The sequence below is a fragment of the Pteropus vampyrus genome, unplaced genomic scaffold (assembly GCF_000151845.1).
Source record: "Pteropus vampyrus isolate Shadow unplaced genomic scaffold, Pvam_2.0 Scaffold126, whole genome shotgun sequence".
NCBI classification, from domain to species: domain Eukaryota; kingdom Metazoa; phylum Chordata; class Mammalia; order Chiroptera; family Pteropodidae; genus Pteropus; species Pteropus vampyrus.
The window spans coordinates 4,198,011-4,216,902 of NW_011888907.1; the positions used below are offsets into that span (position 1 = coordinate 4,198,011).

An 18,892-nucleotide genomic window follows, 5' to 3' on the forward strand; every position below is an offset into this window, starting at 1 on the left:
TCAAACTCAGGAAGGGCCCCCCCTCCCCGCCACAGGGACAATCTGGGGCAGGCACCCACTCCAGTTCTGTGGTCTACCCCTCTGCCACCCTCAGCTTTGACACTGCAGCCCCTGCTCAGGGCTAGTGTGGGGAGCAGTGTTCCCCACGGCCCCAGGTCCAGTGCTCAGGACCTTGAACCTTCTGCCTAGAGACTGAATGCCCCCCATGTTCTGCCGTGCTCCACATGCCTCCTCTTGAAGCTGGGGGCGCGTGAAGCCAGCCACACAGTGGCTGGTGGGCATGCTGCCATGCTTGCCAATGTCCAGGGTATGGCATCTGCCACAGCTCCATCCTTGGTGGCGTGGACCATCTCTTGGGGGTGTCATAATCCTCAGGGATAGTTGACAGATGAGGCAAAAGGGTAGGTCCAGGCAGGTCTTAGCTCTGAGTAAGGTGGCTGCAGCAGGCCCACAAGAGAATCCAGCTGGTCCTGGGGCCCCAGTGCTTGGGGGCCCCTTTCAGCTCCTCTTGGTGACGATGGGAGAACTCTCAGTGGCTCCGTCCTCTGGAGCTGAGGCACGTGGAGCAAAGACTCGAGGTCAAATAGGAAAGATCCTTTTATTGGGGTGGACACGGAGCACGAACAAGTCCATGATAAAACGACTTAAGAGAAAGATCCGAGAGGGCCGACTTCTGGTGGTGCCAGCTCAGAGCAGAGTCTGAGCACAAAATAGGTTTCGGTGGAACTCGACTCAAGGCCAAGTCTTTAAGGCTGGACCAGAGGGTGGGAGTGGAGAGAAGGGCCCCACCTCTGCCGCCCAGCTGAAGCATGGCCCCTCTCTAGACCCTCTCAGACACGCTCTAGTTCTCTGGAGGACTAGGGGGCAGGAGGAGGGGAATCTGGGGCAAGGGGATGGATAACAACGTTTTTTATGAAGCATCTACCAACATCACACTACTGGGTCTGACGTCCCCTTTAACCATCGCTCGGTACATTTTACAGCATAAATAAAGACTCAAGGAAAATAAATACATCGGCTCCTATGAGGTTGGAAGTGGTGTGCATGGTGGGGAATGGGTGGGCCGGTGGGGTGGGCAGGGCGCTTACACACGGCGGGCGGGCAAGGAGCAGACAAGACAGGAGGCACCTATGGGGGAGTGTGAGTCTTAAGTGTCCTCGTGCATGTCCGGGCTGTCGGTCCGTGCAACCTTGCGGGGGGGCGCCGAGCTCTCACCCTCGAGGTCCACTTGCTCCTGGTCTCTCTTCTTGGCAGCATTCTGGGGGGAAGGGGAAGGAGAGGAGACAATGAGTCTTCTCTTGAGTGATCTCCCAAAATCCTGCTGCAGGGGTCACAGAGCTGGGCCCGAAACAGTGCGGTAGACCCAGCGCCCCTGGATGGGCAGCCCCTCCCACCACCCGAACCTGCCCTGCTAAGCCACAAGCACCCTGGGGCTGAGGGCCTGTGATGGACACTGCAAGGAGACACCACAGCTCACAACAAACCACACATGACCCAAGATGCTCAGAGGAACAATGCACCCTGCCAGGGGACAAAGGGCCCTCATGAGCCCCTGAAAAAGCCCATGCATTGCCAGAGAAGAGCAAAGTGGCCCTGGTTTTGGAAAACCTCCCTTCCACTGGTGGGAATCAAGGCCTGTGGGACTGGGGGAGGGGCCAGCATGGGCCAGGGGCTTGGGTTGCCTGAGCAGTCGCTTCATCATGGGGTCCCCCTCCAACACTGCCCAGAACAAGCTGCTGTCGTTATGTTCGATGTTAGGTGAAAAAATAAACTTGACTGCATTGTAAAGCAACACATAAAAATTTCTGATAAAGTAAAACGTGTTAAAAAGGCAGCCTCTTGGGAGAAGGGTGGGGGAGATGACTTTTCACGGCACCTACACCCTCCTGTATTGCCTGGATTTTAATCATGCACACGTTTCACCACTGAACGGATTCCAGGTAATCACGCACTAGAGCCCATCTGCCACCAGGGCCATGATGGCTGCAGGCTACGGGAGCCAGGCCTCAGAGGTCCAAGTCCCTGCTCATCCCTGAGTACCAGGGCCCTGTGGCCTCTGCACAGCCATTCCCTCCTTTGGAACGCTCTTCCATATCTTAGATTGCCTGGTGAACTCCTATTCAGCCCTCAACACCCCACTCGAACACCCGGTCTCCCAGCCACCCAGAGCCCACATGATGGGCACCACTGTGTTCCCCGAGTCCCAGCACCTGAGCCCCCTGTGCCTTACCTTTTTATCCCATTGCTGATGTAGGTAGCGCAAAAGAATGTTTGTTTTTTCTGTCACGATGACTGAGGAGGAAGGAGGAAAGACAGACAAAGTTGTAGGAAGAGGCTGCAAGAAGCCAGCTGCAGGTGGCCCAGCCTCCAATCTGGCCAGCACTGCCCCTCCCAGGACAGTGCTCACCCCTCCTTGGCCTCCAGGCCATCTCTGCCTTGGGTGGCCTTTCTGGGACTCAAGTCAGCATCGCAACCCAGATTTCAGAAAGCCCAGTGTTTTCCCTCCTGAGCCCACAGGCACTGCCAGGGGCCTGAGCCAACAGCTCTGGGGACCCTGCTTCCCAGAAAAGCTGAGTCCACTGCTGCATGCGGGTGTTCACCCCGGGGCAGGGGATGAGACCCGACACATAGGCTCATGAGTGTGTCTTCCCAGGCCAACAAGAAGCACAGATCTACAAAGCTGTGCCCCTGAAGCCATCCAGCAGGGTCTATGTGGATTCTTTTTCATGGTTAAAATAAAACACCATGGCCACAATAAATAACCTCTTGCTCTGCGGGCTCCAGGCCTTTCCCTGCAGGCCCCTCCACCTGGAAAACCTTTTCCAGTGCTGCCCACCTGAGGCTGGGCTAGATTCCCACCCCACAATACTCATCTTGGGATCTGTGGCATGAAGCTGGCAGGAAACATCTGCCTTGATGTGAAGTGACAGGGAGAGGACCAGTGAATGACAGACGAGGGCCAACTGAGGCCCCCGCAGTACTGGACATGGATGCTATCATGTGGAGATGAGAAGGGTTGTTTAGAAAGCCAGGCTTCTGCTGTTTCCAAGAGCTGGGAGCTGACTAGCATCCCACAGGTTACCCCCGACACCACCCTCCAGCTCTTCCCCTTAGCAGCCAGGATGGGAAAGAATGACAGAGGCCACTTACTCTGTTCAGATGGGTACTCCCGCGTGGGCAGGTAAACTGAGGGGCGTCGGTTCTGCAGGAAGGTCAGGAAGAGGTAGGTTAAAAGTATAGGTAGACTGGGGTCCCTCCACCACTGGATTTGGTACCCCGCCTCCAATGCAGATCGGAAGATGTATGCAGATCTTGGGTGGGGCTGGGCTTGAAGATCAGTCCCTGTTCTTGGTGAGGCTGATGGGGGAGGGGTACACACCACCCTCAGTCCCCCCATAACGCCCTGAACCTGCACTCACCGAGGCTTTACACACAGAGTCGGCATGAAATCGACTAAAATTGCTTTTGTTGTAGACGGGCAATCCTTTCAAAAAATCTGCCTAAAAGACAGGGAAGATGGTAAGTTAGAAACCCAGCAGGGGCCAGCCTCTCCTGAGCACCTGTGGTGGTGGGCGGGGCTTCCAGGTGACTTCTGGTTTACTTCTGCTCCACTGTAAGTTTCCCAGAACCCATGCTTGAGCTGGCTACCTGATGGACACACTGTAATCACCAGAAAAAAAGCAACCAACCCCAAGAGAAGTGCAGGTCCTCACAACAGCCCTGAAATCCAGCGAGAGGTGAGGAAGCTGAGACTGAGAGAGCACAAGTCACTTGTTTAAAGTCACACCATGAACAAGCAGCAGGGAGGGGCGTTGGACCAGGCTATCCAACTGCAGACATGCCCTCTGTGCTTTTTGACTATTAAACTTCCAGTCTTGTTTCTGTTTATTCACCTTTAACAGAGACACAGATAGAGAAAGTCTTATCCACCCTAAAAAACCTCCAGGGCCAGTGTGACAACAAACAAGGGAAGAAAGCAGGAGCCTAAATAAAGGGGATATGGTGGCCGGGACAAGGGGTTGCCAAGACACAGGACTGGGAGCCGAGGGTCAACTAAACTTCTTAACTCCAAGAAAACTCAGAAATCTAAGTTTAATATGTCAATGTCAGGTTTTTAGAGTTGGCTGGGCTTTTCATAAAGTGCTGTATAGACCAGGGGCAGCTCAGGGGCTGCTCCTGAGATCCCCATATCCAAAGGCTGCCCAGTGAGGGCAGAAGGCCTCCTGGGGCAAGGGCCAGACGCTGAGAAGGATCAGGCTGCTCCTCCCTGATGCCTGCTGCCTCGGGCAGGTGGTCGGTGCCAGAGGTCCACAAGGTGCCGGGAAGCCTGCAACAGAATTCATCCATAGCCCAACTCCTGGAAAGTTGTTTGTCCCTGACACTCTGGCATCAGCTGCACAAGCAAGGGCAAGGGCTCTGGAGCAGAAGGACCCTGATTCTGGGGCAGGGGGTGGAGAGGGAGGCTGAATCTCAGCCATAAGATGAGGATATAAAGGCCAACAGGAGCTGTGTCTACTTCAGGAAACTGAGGCATGAGAGCTGGGAGTGCGAGGGCAAGGATCAAGGCCTAGAGCTGGGGGCAAGGAGTGACTTCCCAGCAGAGCAGTTCAATTCTCCTCAGGCCTGGAGTGGAAGAGCCAGGGAGGGGTTCCCCATGTGGCCTGCCCTGGGCCTGGGGCTTCCTGATCTGGAGTCACCATCATAAAGACAAGGAAACTGAGACAAAAAAAGTCACACTGCACTCATCCGAGGTCATCCAGCTCCAACAAGAAAATGAGGAAGCCTATTTGTACTCAGGTTTGTCCAACCTCAGAGGCCAAGCTCCTATTATGGGACATGCCAGCACCTCAGTTTCTCTGTCTGAAATCCAAGGGCTTAGAGCCCCTGCAGGCTATGTTAACTGCCCACCTGGGCAGAGGTCCATCCCCATGCCTGAGCCTGGGTGCTACACCCTGAGTGAAGCCTCTGTTCAGGTGATCTGCCACCACCCTCTGGGATAGGTGGTAGCAGGTATCCTCACCTCTGGAGGAGCCCCAGTAGACCTCTGTGCAATGGACTAGCCAGGGACACTGGAATGTAGACAGGTCTCCTGCTCCCACACAGGAAGTGGCCCTCCCATTTGGGTGACCTACTGCTCCAAAGTCAGGTCAGAGCCCCACAACCCTGACTCCCCTGACCCAGGAACCCACCCCAGCTCAGCCCCAGACTGTAGCTTCATACAGCTAGTCAGGCTTTCTCAGGCCCCCACTATGTAGTAGGCCCATGCCCGGCACCAGAACACCAGGGCACCAGAGGCATGGAGGATTGGGGCATAGCAGACCTACTCTTGGCCCCAGGAGCACCCAGTGCAGGGAACACAGGTGTAGATCAAAAGCAGCATAGTGAATGTAAAGCGGCCCTGAGAACAGGGTGCCCTGAGATGCTATGTGAGGCCCAGGACAGCAGGGGAAGGTCTGCTGCTCTGAGGGGTCACAAAGGGCCAAAAAGAGGCAACACGTAGGGTCTGAGACCTAAAGCATGAGGAGGGAGATTCCTGTCCTGGCTCAAAGCCCTCCATGGCTCTGGCTGGGCTTGGTCCTTGCTGGCCTCCTGCCACACACACCTTTAGCCCACGCTGTGCCACCATCCAGGAATGCTCCATCTTCCTCCATGTGGGAAACACCTGCTAATCTCCACACCCAGCTCAACCCCCTCCCCACACGTTAGGGTTTTCTGCCAGAGCTGTACTCACACCCCAAGGAGGTCACCTGTTTACATGTCTACCTCCCTCGCTGGACTGTCACCTTCCTGAGAGAAGAGGGCAAGACAAAACTCCACCCTGGGCCCCTGATGGCGTTCACATGGGGCTAGTGGAGAGTGGTAAGAGGTTCAGGAGCCTCAGACCTGCACTCAATCCTGGCTGGGCCCCTCTTTGGCTGTGTAACCTCCTAGCCTGGCCTCCTCCCTAGTGAACCAGGGGTCGCAAAGGGGCCCCCTTCCAGGGCTGTTCTGAGTCTCAGTAAGGCAACACAGGGAAAGAACTTTGCACAGAGCTCCCTGAAAGGTAGCTGTTAACATCAACACGTTTGTGCTTAATAAATGAATAAAGACAGGGTTTGGCCTGTACTTCCTGTCAGCGAAGCAGGGAAACAAGGCCTCAGACACAGAGAGAAATCTTCACCTCGGCCAGACAAATCCTAAACACAGCTGGGCCCAGAAGCCATCCACTGCCTTAGCAAACACTCATTGAACATCTGTGTGCCAACCCCCTTTGTCAGCCCACCAGTGAACCAACCAAAGCAAGGGAGGAGAGACATTGAGGCCTCCCACAGTCATGAAAGGGCCCTCTGAGAAGGTGATGCGCACAGGAGGAAGAGCATTCCAAGCAGAAGGGGCAGCAGATGCAAAGGCCCTGGGGTGGCAGAGACATGGAGTGTGAGGACATGAAAACAAGGCCAGTGTGCCTGGAGCTTGTGGAGGAAGGGGTGGAGAGGGTGTATATGAGGTCACAAAAGTGGGTAGGAGCCTTAGGAGCGGGGGAATGGGGTGGGGGGAGCTGGAGTTTCATCTGGGTTACAACAAGAAGCCCCTGGAATATTTTATAAGTTAGAAAGTGCTATAATCTGATTTATATCTTTAAAAGCTCCCTCTGGTTCCAGGTGACTTACAAACTGCCAGAGGGCAGGGCGGAGGCAGGAGTCCAAACAGGAGGTGGTAGTGCCTGGACCAGGGTAGGGACCTATGGACAGATTCAGGATGCATTCCGGAGAGGCAGAGCCAACAGAACCCTCTTATGGACTGGGCCTGGGCAGTGAGGATACAGTGATAAATCAAAGGCAATACTCAGGCTTGAGGACCCACACTCTAGGAACCCATTTTCCCATCTCCTTCTTGACCAGAAGTCTTCTTTTGCCCATCCCCCACCACGTCCCAAGGACTGTGATTTGTGGGCTGGGACTCTGGATCCAGGAACAATGGGGTTTTAACTTGTCCTGACAAAAGCTTCCATCAGCCCTGTCAGCCCTGGGCATGCCAAAGAGTGAAGGGTGGGGGGACCACACCTCAAAGAATCACCATACCCAAATCCCAGGATGAGCAAGTGGCCCAAAGGGGATTTTAATCTTCCAACTACCAGGTGGCATTATCCCCACTTCAAGATGAGGAGACAGATGGGAGAGGATGTCACCGGACCCGAGTCACCCAGCTCATCAGTTTAGTGTTCACTGCCCTAAACCCTTTACGACGTCGATTCCCTAAATTGTCACAATCCTATGAAATCTAGACTATTACTACCCTCATTTACCAGGGGAAGAACCTGGGGACTGGAGAGATGTAGTTGCTCCCCATTAGGGCAGGTCGGGGCCCGGAGTGGTGGGGGTGGGGTCAGGGCTCTGGGGGACCGGACAGTCCGCGATGTCGCACTTCCTTTGGCGGCTACAATGCCCCGAATGTCACGATGTCAAGCCCCCTCCCCCACTCCGACGCCTATAGGCCGGCCTACCAAATCCTCCCGAAATGGAGATGCCCATGCCCAGCGCGCCCAGGACGAGGCCTGAACTGGGGGTTTCGCGGGACCCCATCCCCACCCCAGGCGACTTCCGGGAGAATCAAGACCCGGAAATGAATGAGTTGTCAGGGCTTGGAATCCTAGATGGGTCAGGGGTCGGAAGAGCCGGGGCGGCATCAGCAAGAAGCTCACAGCAGGGCCCGGAGGTCGAAGGTAATAGGTCAGAAAGAGGGGCGGGGCCAGGCCCGAGGGGGCTGAGCAGGGAGGTGGGGGTCGCGGAGATTACTGGAGGTGGGTGGGCCCGCGGCGCCATTTTGTTGAGTGGAGGGGGAGTATGGGCCTTGCAGCCGCACTTACCATTTTCTGTTTCCTCCGTCACCACCTCAGCTACCGCCTCAGCCGCCGCCGCCACCACCACCACAGCCGCCTTCTTAGCCCCCGCCGCACTGTAACTTCCAGCCACTGCACAGCCCACCCTGATGGCGCCGCCGCCCTCCCGTCATTGGTCCGCCCTCTAGCCCCGCCCCAGGATATGCGGCCTCTGCGAGCTCTCAGTGGCCAGATCTTGGTAAATCAAGCGCCCATTGGTTGCCATGCCTCCACCCTTCGTGGTCAAGTTCAGTTGAGGGAGCAAAACTCCGCCTGCTGCTTGGAGGCAGTGAGGCGGCGAAACGCGGAAGCGGGCGGAGGCCGCGCCCCCGAAGCCTCTTGGAATTTGTAGTCCGCGACTCCAGGAGGTTCCGCAGATCTCCTCCAAGTTTGCTACGCTTTTTAACATGGTATCTTATTGGGTTCTCATGGCAGCCCCGGAAGGTGGGAGCCCACCGTTAACACTCCCAATTTCCTCCTCGGGGTCCCAACCTTAGGTTTCAGCATATCTAAACTGCTCCTGCACCAGCTCTTTGAATATCTTTGAACTGACAGACTTTCTTGTTCAAACACCTCTCGTGGTTCCCCAGTGCCCCAAGGATCCAGTCCTACCTCCTTGGCTCCAAATTTGGGGCACCTTTGGCCTTCGTCCACCTTTTATCCTGACCCCTGTCCAAGCCCCTCCACTTTGGGCCCTCCCAGACCCTGCTACCTTCTCCAAGAATCCTCCCCTGACCGCATTCTTCCCAAGGCCAAGTCAGGCGCCTCGTCTGGGCTCCCATAGCCCTCACAATCTTCCTCCTAGCCCTGACTCCGCTGTGTCCAAACTGGCAGGGTACAAATCAACACCCCTCTCCCCCTCCCCCGCAACCCTAGAGTGACAGCCTGGTGAGAGCAAAGGACCCATAGAAAGTATGCAATAAGTGAAAGCTAATAAGTATTATTACTCCAAAGACACAACAAAGGAAAACAGCACCTCATTTTATAAAAGCCAAATGAGCCTCAGGGGGATAAAGTCTTGCTTACGGTCACACAGCCTATCCACAAGGGGCAGGTAGAGGATTCAAACCTCTCCCACCTCCCCACAAGCCTTCCCAGACCTGTGAAAGTTAAGACATATATACACAAGTGGAAATTTAAACATTTACTAGACATTTAATGATATTAAGAAATTGTTGACTTTCTTTAGGTGTGAAAGTTTTGTGATTACGTTTTAAAGGGCCCTTATCTTGGAGAGCTGCATTCTGAAATATTTAAGTAACCAGATGCCTGAGATTTGCTTCAAAATAACACAGGAGGGGTCAGAACGGTTTGTGAATAATTGGTGGTCAGAGCTGGGTGAGTACACAGGATTCACTCACTGCACTATTCGGTGGGCTGTTGCCATAAATGTGAAACTCTTCCTAATTCAAAAGCGTAAAAAGGGACTTGGCCAAGATCTGACCTCTCACTCCCTCTTCCCGTCTACCCCCAGACTTCTATCTCTGGGTCAACCCCACAACTGGAGAAGCACTCATGTCTGAGTTGTCCAACTTCCCCACAAAAAGCAGCAGGAGAAGTCTGAGTCGAGGGAAATGCTTTAATGGAGGTCCCACCAGCAGCGTCGCACTCAGTGGCTCAGTGATTTGCGGCCCTTGAGCATGCGGCGAAGGATGACCTGGACGCCGGCTGGCGTGCTCAAGCGCTTGATCCAGCCGTGCTTGTGCTTGCGTTTGATGTTGCTCGGCTGGTACTCGTTCCCGCGAGCCTTGCCCCGGTTCGGCTGCGTAGACGGGAGTCCCCAGGAGTCGAGAAGTCCCAGCCAGGCCTGGGGTTGAAGCCACCTGCGGGGGCAGAGAAGGCGAGAAAGGTCAGAAGGGTCGCTGTGTGACTTTGCTTGGCGCTCAACCTCTCTGAGCAACCTCTCTGAGCTTCCCGATCCCTGCCGGGACAGAGTCTTGCTGCAAAAAGCGCTCCATACGTGCGCAAGTCATGTGGCTGGTAAACAGCTGGCGCCAGCTCCCGACACCACTTAATTTCCAGATTTGGGGGAGGGTTCCCCTGAGGACTCACCTAACATCAAGTAGCGCCGCCGACCTATTAACGCGACCCAAAAGACAACTCGGAGATCTGCCCACCAGAGCCATCTCTAGCCGCGGGTCACGCCGCCGTCGCTCGCGACAACTATTTCGAAACCCATAGGCTACGCAGCCGTGGAACGGAGACTTCTGGGAAATGTAGTTTTTCTACAGAGAAGCCCACATTGCCGCGGGGGCCTCCTGGAGTTGTAGTTCTACGCCTGCGCACCACAGGCGTGAGAGGCCATACCCTAAGAGGGGTGTAGTTCCCCTTGTGGACCAGCAGGGGCCAGCCAACGGCAGTTCCTGCGCGTGTGTACAAGCATTATATCCCGGGGTCTGCTGGGGGTTGTAGTTCCTCCTGGTGACCGACAGAGGGTACCCTGGGATGGCCGTGCGCAGCTGGTGGCAGCTGCAGGAAACGGCTGGTTGATCCTCCCACCTCCAGCGGGAGCCCGGCAGATGGCATACAGCTGGCTGGCAGCTTTCCTCTGGCCCCAGCCAAGTTTCCGCCCCTTGGCGGTAAGCCCAAGAGACCTGAGTTCGAGTTAGCTGGATGTCCTTGAGATGAGCTCTGCTCCTTTTCGGGATCCAGTTTCTTAATCTGTAAAACTCATGGAATGCAAGCTTGCCCTTGGCAATGCCCCCATTTGGGCTCTAGAAGAATTTTTCTAATATTCAGATCTGAGCCCCTTCCTTTCTCACACACCCTCTATGGCTCCCCATTGTCGCAGGGAAAATATTCAGCTCCTTTGGTAGGCACGTGAATCCGTCGACACACACACACATCCTAAATTTAAGACACGCCCTCCCCTGCTTAGTGTTCCCTATTCATCTTTTAAAAACTCTTTTCAGATAGTCTCTCCCCCAGCCCTGTCCCTGTTTCGAGCTCAACCTTGCCCCACATGGGAGCCTAGGGGCCCCTCAAGGGCCAGGTTCAGGGCTGAGTTCCTGTAGGCACCCCAGCATCTCCCAGCTTTGGTAGGAGGGAGCATTTAGTGCAAGAATAAACTTGTCTCTCAGGAGCACTCCGAGTGGGCAGGAGTGGGTGGCTGGACCTAATCCAGCTCTGGCCACAAATTCCAGGAGATGGGAGTGAGCAAGCCCTGTGTTCTGAACCTCTGTCCTCTGAAGTCCATCCTACCCACACCATCATTTATTTAGCAAACCAGTATAATACTACACCAGTACAATAATGCCAATAAAGTATTGAGCGATTACCGTGCTATTTTACCTGCATAGAGAACTCAAGAGAGGATTAATTTCATAGAAATATAAATGGAGTCTCAGGAAAGCAACTTGCCCAAGGTCACATATCTGTAAAGGGCAAAGGTTGCATTTGAACCCTGGCTCTCTGATTCCGGCTGGGAACACAGAGTCACCGGTTAAATTGGCCGATCTGGGAAACTCCAGTTCCCTAATTACCCAGAGGGCCAAGACTTCTGTTCAACGGTTTAACGAATAAATTTCCAGTACTTGGAATCATACAGCCGAGGTTCCAAATCCCATTTCTGACTCCCCTCCACTTGCCTTGTAACCTTGTACCCTTTATGAGCCTCTATTTCCCCACCTGAAATTGGAAAGATCTGGGAGTCTCCAGACAGAAAGATCAGCTCAGAGGAAGGGGTATGGGGGCTTCATTTCGAGGGGACAGGGCAGTTCGGAAGCAGGGGCTGGACGAAGGGATCTTAGTCGCAGCGAGGGGTCTCCGGGTGCCACCTCTTAGAAGCTCCGCAAACCCCAGGTTGCGACCCCTCCTCGGCCCTGGGCCAGGCCCAATCCCTTCCTCCTCCTTAAGCCCCTGAAGGGGGCGAAGTCTTTGCTTCCAGAGCCCGCCCCCATCCTGGAGATGCCGCTTCTGATTGATAGTCTAACTAGGCCAGGTCAATCTGCAGCTGCGATTGGTCGAGATGCCCGTCCGTCGGTACGTGGCTCCGCCCCCCATGCAGAGACTTAAAGGGCCGGTTTGCTCAGCAGCGGTGGGATGGCCCCTCGCTGACCCACCAGGGCCCGCTCTGGCCCGCGGTAGACGCACCCGGTCTGACCCTGCGCCATCATGTAAACGGCACCCGCAGGCAGACGGTGACTTCTCTGCCGGGGACCCCTCCGCCCTGCCCAGGGCCCGGGGACCCTCGATGAGGTGAGCGAGTAGTGGGCCCTGGGAGGGTGATGTCGAGGTCCCCCCGGCTTCCACTTCAGAGGGGGGTGACCACAAAGCCCGCTCTCGGACTCTTAGGAAGCTGCGGAGCCCCAGTGGCCTTGACCCTGCCACAGGGCTGACGGGCACTCGGAAGGCAAGGACCTCTCTGGGGAGGGGACTGATGTGGCGCACGTGTCCTCCTCCGCAATCTGGGGTTGGGACCCCGCCAGAGTAGGGGGATGCGGCCTGCTCCCCCTCCATCAGCAAGTACGGTCCACTGAAGGCCTTCAGCGTGCGTTATTCCCGCGGCTCCAAGGATGGGCACAGGGGAGGAGTTGGTCCCATCTCCAGGGCCAAGACAATGGGGGTGTGCTGCGCGGGTATCCCCCTCGAGTTATGTAACTGCCTGTGGTTGCCATGGACACAGTGGTATTGGCCCAGGGAGCAGGATTGAGGCCTGGAAGCCCCCAGGCAGAGTACTGCCTTCTCTGTCCTCATGTCCACCATTGGGGTTTGTGTGGCAGACCCCCAGAATCTAGTGTCTGGGCCTCTGCTTGTTCAGTCTGTGAAACAGACCCAGCACCCCATGGTCTTGGAGAGATAGACAGGCCTCTGGAGCTCAGTCCCTAACCCCATCCCCAAGGGTCTCACCTTTCAGGATTCAGATTCAGAAATCTGGGACTGGGGCTCATTAAGATTTGCACAGTTTTAGATGCCTTCAGAAGCCCTCAAGACACGTTAGTTTAGTAATAGTGAGTTACTGAAAGAATGCATGCATGAATGAATGAACGGATGAATGAATGAATGAATGAATGGGCTTAGGAAACCATAGCTGCTATAAATCTGAACTGGGGGAGGTCCTTAGCGCTGAGCCACATTTGCTGCAATGCCCCCCCCCTCCAGGAAGTCCTCCCTGACTACACGACTATGGATGCTCCTTATTTGTCAGCCATAGCCAGGTCCTCTCTAAGATAGACTAAGCTGGCCCAGGAGGGTAGCCTACCACTGCTCAGGCACTGACCAGACGGAACATGTTGGTGCTTGGCTAGCTTTGGTCTTCGAAAACTGGAGCCTAGAAGTGGTGTCCCAGGGTGACTCACCTGATCCAGGTGTGGGAAGTAGATGCTGTGGAGGTGGAGGGCTCTGAGTTTCCACCGCCCCTGAGCTGGCTGTCACCCCCACTCACAGGACACATCATGCTGACTGGGGTGACTGACGGTATCTTCTGCTGCCTACTGGGCGCGCCACCCAATGCAGTGGGGCCGCTGGAGAGTGTGGAGTCCAGCGATGGCTACACTTTCGTGGAGGTCAAGCCTGGGCGTGTACTGCGGGTGAAGCACGCTGGACCTGCTCCGGCCCCTACCCCACCTCCATCGCTGCCTGACACTGCCCAGGGGGACCGGTCTGGCTTGGTCCACTGCCAACGCCGAATCACCGTGTACCGCAACGGGAGGTTACTAGTGGAGAATCTGGGCCGGTCACCACGAGCTGACCTCCTACACGGGCAGAATGGCTCCGGGGAGCCGCCAGCCTCTCTAGAGGTAGAGCTGGCAGACCCAGCGGGCAGTGATGGCCACTCGGGCACAGGCAGCAGCGGGAGTGGCAGCGCAGGGCGACGGCGGCGAGCCCGGCGCCCCAAGAGGACCATCCACATTGACTGTGAGAAGCGCATCACCAGCTGCAAGGGTACCCAGGCAGATGTGGTGCTCTTTTTCATCCATGGCGTTGGTGGCTCCCTGGCCATCTGGAAGGAGCAGCTGGACTTCTTTGTTCGCCTGGGCTACGAGGTGGTGGCACCCGATCTGGCCGGCCATGGGGCCAGCTCAGCACCTCAGGTGGCTGCAGCCTATACCTTCTATGCGTTGGCAGAGGACATGCGCGCCATCTTCAAGCGCTATGCCAAGAAGCGAAATGTGCTCATTGGGCATTCCTACGGGTGAGCCAACACTGGGGTGGGGGTAAGGGATGGGGGCTGGTAGGGACTGGACACCCCTTTGTAAAACACTGATTTCCCTCTGTGAAAGATCCCATTAACATCTGCAACGAGACAGGGATTCCCACCACCTGTACTGTTGTTTCGCATTTTTTAAAAGCAGTGTTTCTCGCTATTGACATTTTTGATTAGGTAATTATTTTCTATGCCCTGTAGGATGTTTAGCAGCATCCCTGACCTCTACCCACTAGATGCCACTAACACAATGATCTACTGATGATCATGAAAATGAAAAGTGTCTTCAGATGCTGCCAAAGGTTCCTTGGTGGGCAGAATCACCCCAGCTGAGAAACACTGTCTTCACATAAGTTAAAAATTTGTCAGTCTACGGCCATGCCACCCTGAACGTGCCCGATTCCATTTAATCTCAGAAGCTAAGAAGGGTCGGGCCTGGTTAGTACTTGGATGGGAGACCATCTAGGAAGACCAGGTACTGTAGGTGTAAATAAAAAATGAAAAATAAGGGATTGTAAGCTGACAAGGTCCTTGCAATCTGTGAGGTCAACCAAGGATTACTTCACCTAAAAAAAAAAAAAAAAATTGTCACCATGGAGAGAACTCCAAGGAAGGGCTAATTGGAATCCTGTAAATTCTGTTTACAAGGCACAGTTTACTATAATTTACCCTCCCTTAAAGGGGTGATAGATAATACCATCTAGCATTCAGATGAGAGTCCACTTGATGGAAGGCTCTGAGCCTGGGTGTCTGATCACCATCAAGGGCTACCACTCCTTCCTTTACCCAGTGGGAAAGGCAAGAGTCAATCAGCCAGCCAGGTTGAGAACCACTAGTTTAGCAGTTGTAGCCCATGCAATTAGACAAAAAAAATAAATGTTACATAAATTCCCAGAAAAATAGAAACTAGGATGGGAGGTAACATAGCTCTTATTTTGTTTATATGATAACAACACCACAGTGGATGCTTATGCTAAATGATTTCCTCCAATTAAATGAGCCCCCATCTGAGGTAGTTCCTGTGACCCCATAACAATGCTATGAGGTCAGCACAGTTACTCTTTCACAGGTGTGGAGACGGAGGCTCAGAGAGGTTAAGCAATCTGCCCAAGGGCACACAGTGAGTCACTGGCACAGTCAGGTTCACCTGACTTCTGCCTGTCCTATTGTCCTTCTTTACAGCAGAGATTGGCACATTTTTTCTTACAGGGCCAGATAGTAAATATTTTAAGTTTGTGGTCATACGCTGGTCTTTTTTGGAACGTCACAACTCTAATATCATAGCAGGAAAGCAGCCATAATTGTAAGTGGGCATGGCTGTGTTCCAATAAAACTTTATTTACAAAATATTTTACAAATTTACAGAATTGTGACCTTAGTTTACAAAAACAAGTGGCCAGCTTTAGAGGGAGTGAGGAGTTGGACTGGGGGGTGCTCCTTGGGCTGCACTCTCCCACCTTGTCTAAGGCAGGCAGATATGGCACACCAGAGGCCAGTGAGAGAAGATCCTTAAAGGGAAGAGATTCACAGGAAAATGACTTTCTCAGGGCAACCAAAGGGTTTGTTTAATCAGACTGCTTTCCCAACACTTAGCAATAAGTAATTCTTACCCCTTTGGAAATCATGGTGACTTTGAGGATCTGATGAAAGTTATATATTTGGATCCTCTCTCTCAAAAAAAAAAAAAAAAAAAAGATATACACACACACACACTCAACACACAAGCTCACAATTTTGGGGCATTCAAGATGCCCCACACATAATTCACCCGAATCTGGTACCCATGGTCCCCAGGGGGAGAATCTTGGCCTTCAAAGACCTGCCTCTGGGGTGAGGGGAGTATATTAACTCCCTCATTGCCTGTACTCTGCTGACCACCACCCTTCAACCCCACCCACCACCCATCCACTGGGCAGTGTTTCCTTCTGCACGTTCCTGGCGCACGAGTACCCAGACCTGGTGCACAAAGTGATCATGATCAATGGCGGGGGCCCCACAGCGCTGGAGCCCAGCTTCTGCTCCATCTTCAACATGCCTACGTGTGTCCTGCACTGCCTGTCACCCTGCCTGGCTTGGAGCTTCCTCAAGTGAGTGACCCCAGCCCTGGCAGACCGCAGTGCCTCCCCAAGTTGGGTGGAAGGGGAGGCTGTACAACTGGGGCTGGCATGGGGGTCACCCCTGGTGGCCTGGATGGCACAAGGGCTCCAGCAGTGCCTCCCCACCACCAGAGCCGGCTTCGCCCGCCAAGGGGCCAAAGAGAAGCAGCTACTGAAGGAGGGCAATGCATTCAATGTGTCATCCTTCGTGCTGAGGGCCATGATGAGTGGCCAGTACTGGCCCGAGGGCGATGAGGTCTACCACGCCGAGCTCACCGTGCCTGTCCTGCTCGTCCATGGCATGCACGACAAATTTGTGCCAGTGGAAGAAGACCAGCGCATGGCTGAGGTAGGGCATGGCACCCCAGTCACCACACCCCCAAATCCCCCACTTGAAGCCCAGGGCGACTCAGCTGTATTTTCCAACCCCAGGGACGTGAGAGGTTAGATCGAGGGTCAGAGGTGGAATTCAGAAAGTGGGGCTTCCCTGGCCACCTGTTAGGATTATACATTTTCCCCCAGCACATAAAAAAATACTTCACATCTGAGATTTGTATAAGTGACCAGTAACAGGCTACAGAATTCTTGGAGAGGGTGGGCCAGGGGTCTTCAGGTCAGAGATTGCCCAAAAATGGTCTTGGGATCTTTAATACTTTGAATAGCTCTGGACCAGCAGTTCTTAACCACTGATGATTATGCTACCCCACCCCCTGCCCCCACCAGGGGACACTTAGAAATATCTGTAGACTTTTTGGTTGTCATGACGGAGGAGAGGGGAAGGTGCTACTGGCATCTGGTGGGTGGAGGCCAGGGATGCTGTTCAACACCCTGAAATGAACAGGATGGCCCCACAGCAAAGAAGGATCCAAATGTCAGTAGTGCTGAAGTTGAGAAATCCTGCTCTGGACATATTGTAGGAACTTAATAAATATGGAGTGAATATCGAGTTGGGCTCCAGCAGGGCAACAGGCCATCTTCCAGCTTCCTCTTGGGCACAAGCGGAGGGATGAAGAGTAGACTACAGGAGGGACTTCCCTATGTTTCAGGCCATGGCTGGCTGGCAGGGAGTCCAGGGCATCCTGGCCCCACCCGCCCTGAACCTGTCTCCCATGCAGATCCTGCTCCTGGCCTTCCTGAAGCTCATTGATGAAGGCAGCCACATGGTGATGCTGGAATGTCCAGAGACGGTCAACACGTTACTCCACGAATTCCTGCTCTGGGAGCCTGAACCCTCACCCAAAGCCCTGCCAGCACCCCCGCCCGTGCCCCCAGAGGAGAAGAAGTAGCCCCTGGGCGGGCCAGGCATCACCAAGGAGCGAGGAGCAGGATGGAAGCCGGCTCCAGGTCTGCAGCCAGGACCACCTGGGCAAGTTGTTTCGCTCTGGTGGTGAGCGAGGTCAGGCGGGGAAGACAACCCCAGGCTGGCTGGGCAGGGCCTGGTGTTTGAGGGAGCCAGGTGGACACCGCTCTCTGCTTGCGTCCTGTGGGGCCCATCCCGTGGCAGCTGGAACGCCCGTGGAGGATGACCTTGTACAGAAGCCCCCTCCCCCATCAAGGCCATGGCTGAGGCTGGCCGCCCACCCTGCTATCTTCCATGTCTGCAGTGCTTGATCCAGGGACCCTCCGGGCCCCGCCCTATTGCCCAAGACCCTTGCCCTCTCCCCATTCCTCAGTGCTGGGAGCTGTTGTCACCCAAGGGGGAAGAGATTTGGGGGCCTGATGCCACCGAACCTGCACATCTCAACTTGTAACTCAATAAAAAGAAGTGACAATCCGAGCCTCCGGACCTGTGCTGGGTGACTGCAGGGTGGGGGGTGCCCTAAGGCCTGTTTCCCCATCTGCAAATCGGGCTGATGCTTCCCCCTCAGGGCCTTCCGGGCTAGCTTCCGTGTTTCCCCTCCCTCTGAATGCAGGGGTGCTTGGACAGTATTCCCAGCAGAAGACAGATAGTCAAGGGGTGAGCTCCCAGTCGCTGGAGGGGAGGAGGTCCAACTGAGGTCCATGCAGAGGTTGAGTAGCCATAATTGAGTGCCAGCTGTATACAAGGCCCTGTGATGAGGGCTTGAGACCCACGGATTTACTGAACCCCCTTCACCCCATGCCACACAGCAATTCAGTGCTTTTTACCATCTCATTTATCTTCCAACTTGATTTAGGGTAGCTTTCGTCATAAAGATTATTTTTATTCTGAAGCCACCAAATCTTTGGTGGATTTTCCTGCCCTATGGCCATATTCTTGCTCCTCTGTATTTTATCTTAATATATCTAGGTACACCTGTGGTTTGTATGGATGGTGAAAGGAGACAATTGTCTTCTCTGTTGTTGCCTCTTGAATCCTTTCCCTATTGGTTTGTGAGCCGACCTTTTGTTTAGTCCAGGGATTCTCACCAGAGGCATGGCTGTCCCTGGTTTTGATTGTTACACCTAGGAGGGAGAGGGCCACATCAGCATCTAGTGGTTGGAGCCCAGGAATGCCATCAGACACCTTACAACGCAAAGACAGTCCCCATCCAAAAAACCATCTGGTATCAAGTGTCAGTAGAGCTGAGGTCGGGAAACTAACAAATCCTATCTCTTTCCCAGCAACCTGTTTGTGAATTCCTGGGCAGATGGCATGCTGTTTTAATTGCTGTCTCTTTATCAGGAGACTTGGTGTCTGTGAAGCTGCCCAGTTCAGAGAGAGGTTTCTTCAGTTCAGTTAAAGTGGGAGAGCCCAGAGCCCCTCCAGAGCCGGGTACCTAATTACAAAAACAGCCAGTCCGGCTCAGGGAGAGACAAGGATCTCTCAGTGGAGAA

At 54.4% G+C, this 18,892-nt stretch overlaps 3 protein-coding genes and 1 pseudogene across 4 annotated transcripts; 2 read left to right on the forward strand and 2 right to left on the reverse strand.

The window, feature by feature from the left end:
- Positions 1-579: 579 nt before the first annotated feature.
- Positions 580-7,986, reverse strand: DDA1 (DET1 and DDB1 associated 1). The gene is made up of 5 exons (XM_011366842.2): positions 7,844-7,986; positions 3,420-3,500; positions 3,151-3,202; positions 2,231-2,292; positions 580-1,258 (listed from the first exon to the last, which is right to left on the reverse strand). Exons 1-5 carry the CDS (start codon positions 7,844-7,846, stop codon positions 1,148-1,150), a joined length of 309 nt encoding a protein of 102 aa, XP_011365144.1. The 5' UTR covers positions 7,847-7,986; the 3' UTR covers positions 580-1,147.
- A 1,000-nt stretch (positions 7,987-8,986) lies between these two features.
- MRPL34 (mitochondrial ribosomal protein L34) lies at positions 8,987-10,066 on the reverse strand. The gene is made up of 2 exons (XM_011366843.2): positions 9,908-10,066; positions 8,987-9,678 (listed from the first exon to the last, which is right to left on the reverse strand). The coding sequence occupies exons 1-2, from the start codon at positions 9,979-9,981 to the stop codon at positions 9,465-9,467; spliced, it is 288 nt and encodes a 95-aa protein (XP_011365145.1). The 5' UTR covers positions 9,982-10,066; the 3' UTR covers positions 8,987-9,464.
- A 1,757-nt stretch (positions 10,067-11,823) lies between these two features.
- ABHD8 (abhydrolase domain containing 8) lies at positions 11,824-17,873 on the forward strand. 2 transcript variants are annotated; one of them, XM_023534500.1, is made up of 6 exons: positions 11,864-12,052; positions 13,241-13,988; positions 15,070-15,120; positions 15,917-16,087; positions 16,229-16,445; positions 17,212-17,873. In XM_023534500.1, exons 2-6 carry the CDS (start codon positions 13,249-13,251, stop codon positions 17,380-17,382), a joined length of 1,350 nt encoding a protein of 449 aa, XP_023390268.1. In that variant the 5' UTR covers positions 11,864-12,052; positions 13,241-13,248; the 3' UTR covers positions 17,383-17,873. The 2 variants fall into 2 exon arrangements, with proteins under 2 accessions (XP_011365146.1, XP_023390268.1); XM_011366844.2 differs by lacking the exon at positions 15,070-15,120 and having other exon boundaries at positions 11,824-12,052.
- On the forward strand, positions 14,369-14,487 carry LOC111744060 (annotated as a pseudogene).
- Positions 17,874-18,892: the final 1,019 nt, after the last annotated feature.

Excerpts from the sequence above, each read along its gene's own strand:
- DDA1 (XM_011366842.2), bottom strand. Across the intron at positions 2,293-3,150 it reads GGAGTACCCATCTGAACAGA|TCATCGTGACAGAAAAAACA; the intron begins GTAAGTGGCCTC and ends CTTCCTCCTCAG. Across the intron at positions 1,259-2,230 it reads ATCAGCAATGGGATAAAAAG|AATGCTGCCAAGAAGAGAGA; the intron begins GTAAGGCACAGG and ends CCTTCCCCCCAG.
- MRPL34 (XM_011366843.2), bottom strand. The coding sequence starts at position 9,981 with ATGGCTCTGGTGGGCAGATCTCCGAGTTGTCTTTTGGGTCGCGTTAAT. Across the intron at positions 9,679-9,907 it reads GCGGCGCTACTTGATGTTAG|GTGGCTTCAACCCCAGGCCT; the intron begins GTGAGTCCTCAG and ends CTGCCCCCGCAG.
- ABHD8 (XM_023534500.1), top strand. The coding sequence starts at position 13,249 with ATGCTGACTGGGGTGACTGACGGTATCTTCTGCTGCCTACTGGGCGCG. Across the intron at positions 15,121-15,916 it reads AATCTGCCCAAGGGCACACA|TGTTTCCTTCTGCACGTTCC; the intron begins GTGAGTCACTGG and ends TCCACTGGGCAG. Across the intron at positions 16,088-16,228 it reads CTGGCTTGGAGCTTCCTCAA|AGCCGGCTTCGCCCGCCAAG; the intron begins GTGAGTGACCCC and ends CCCCACCACCAG.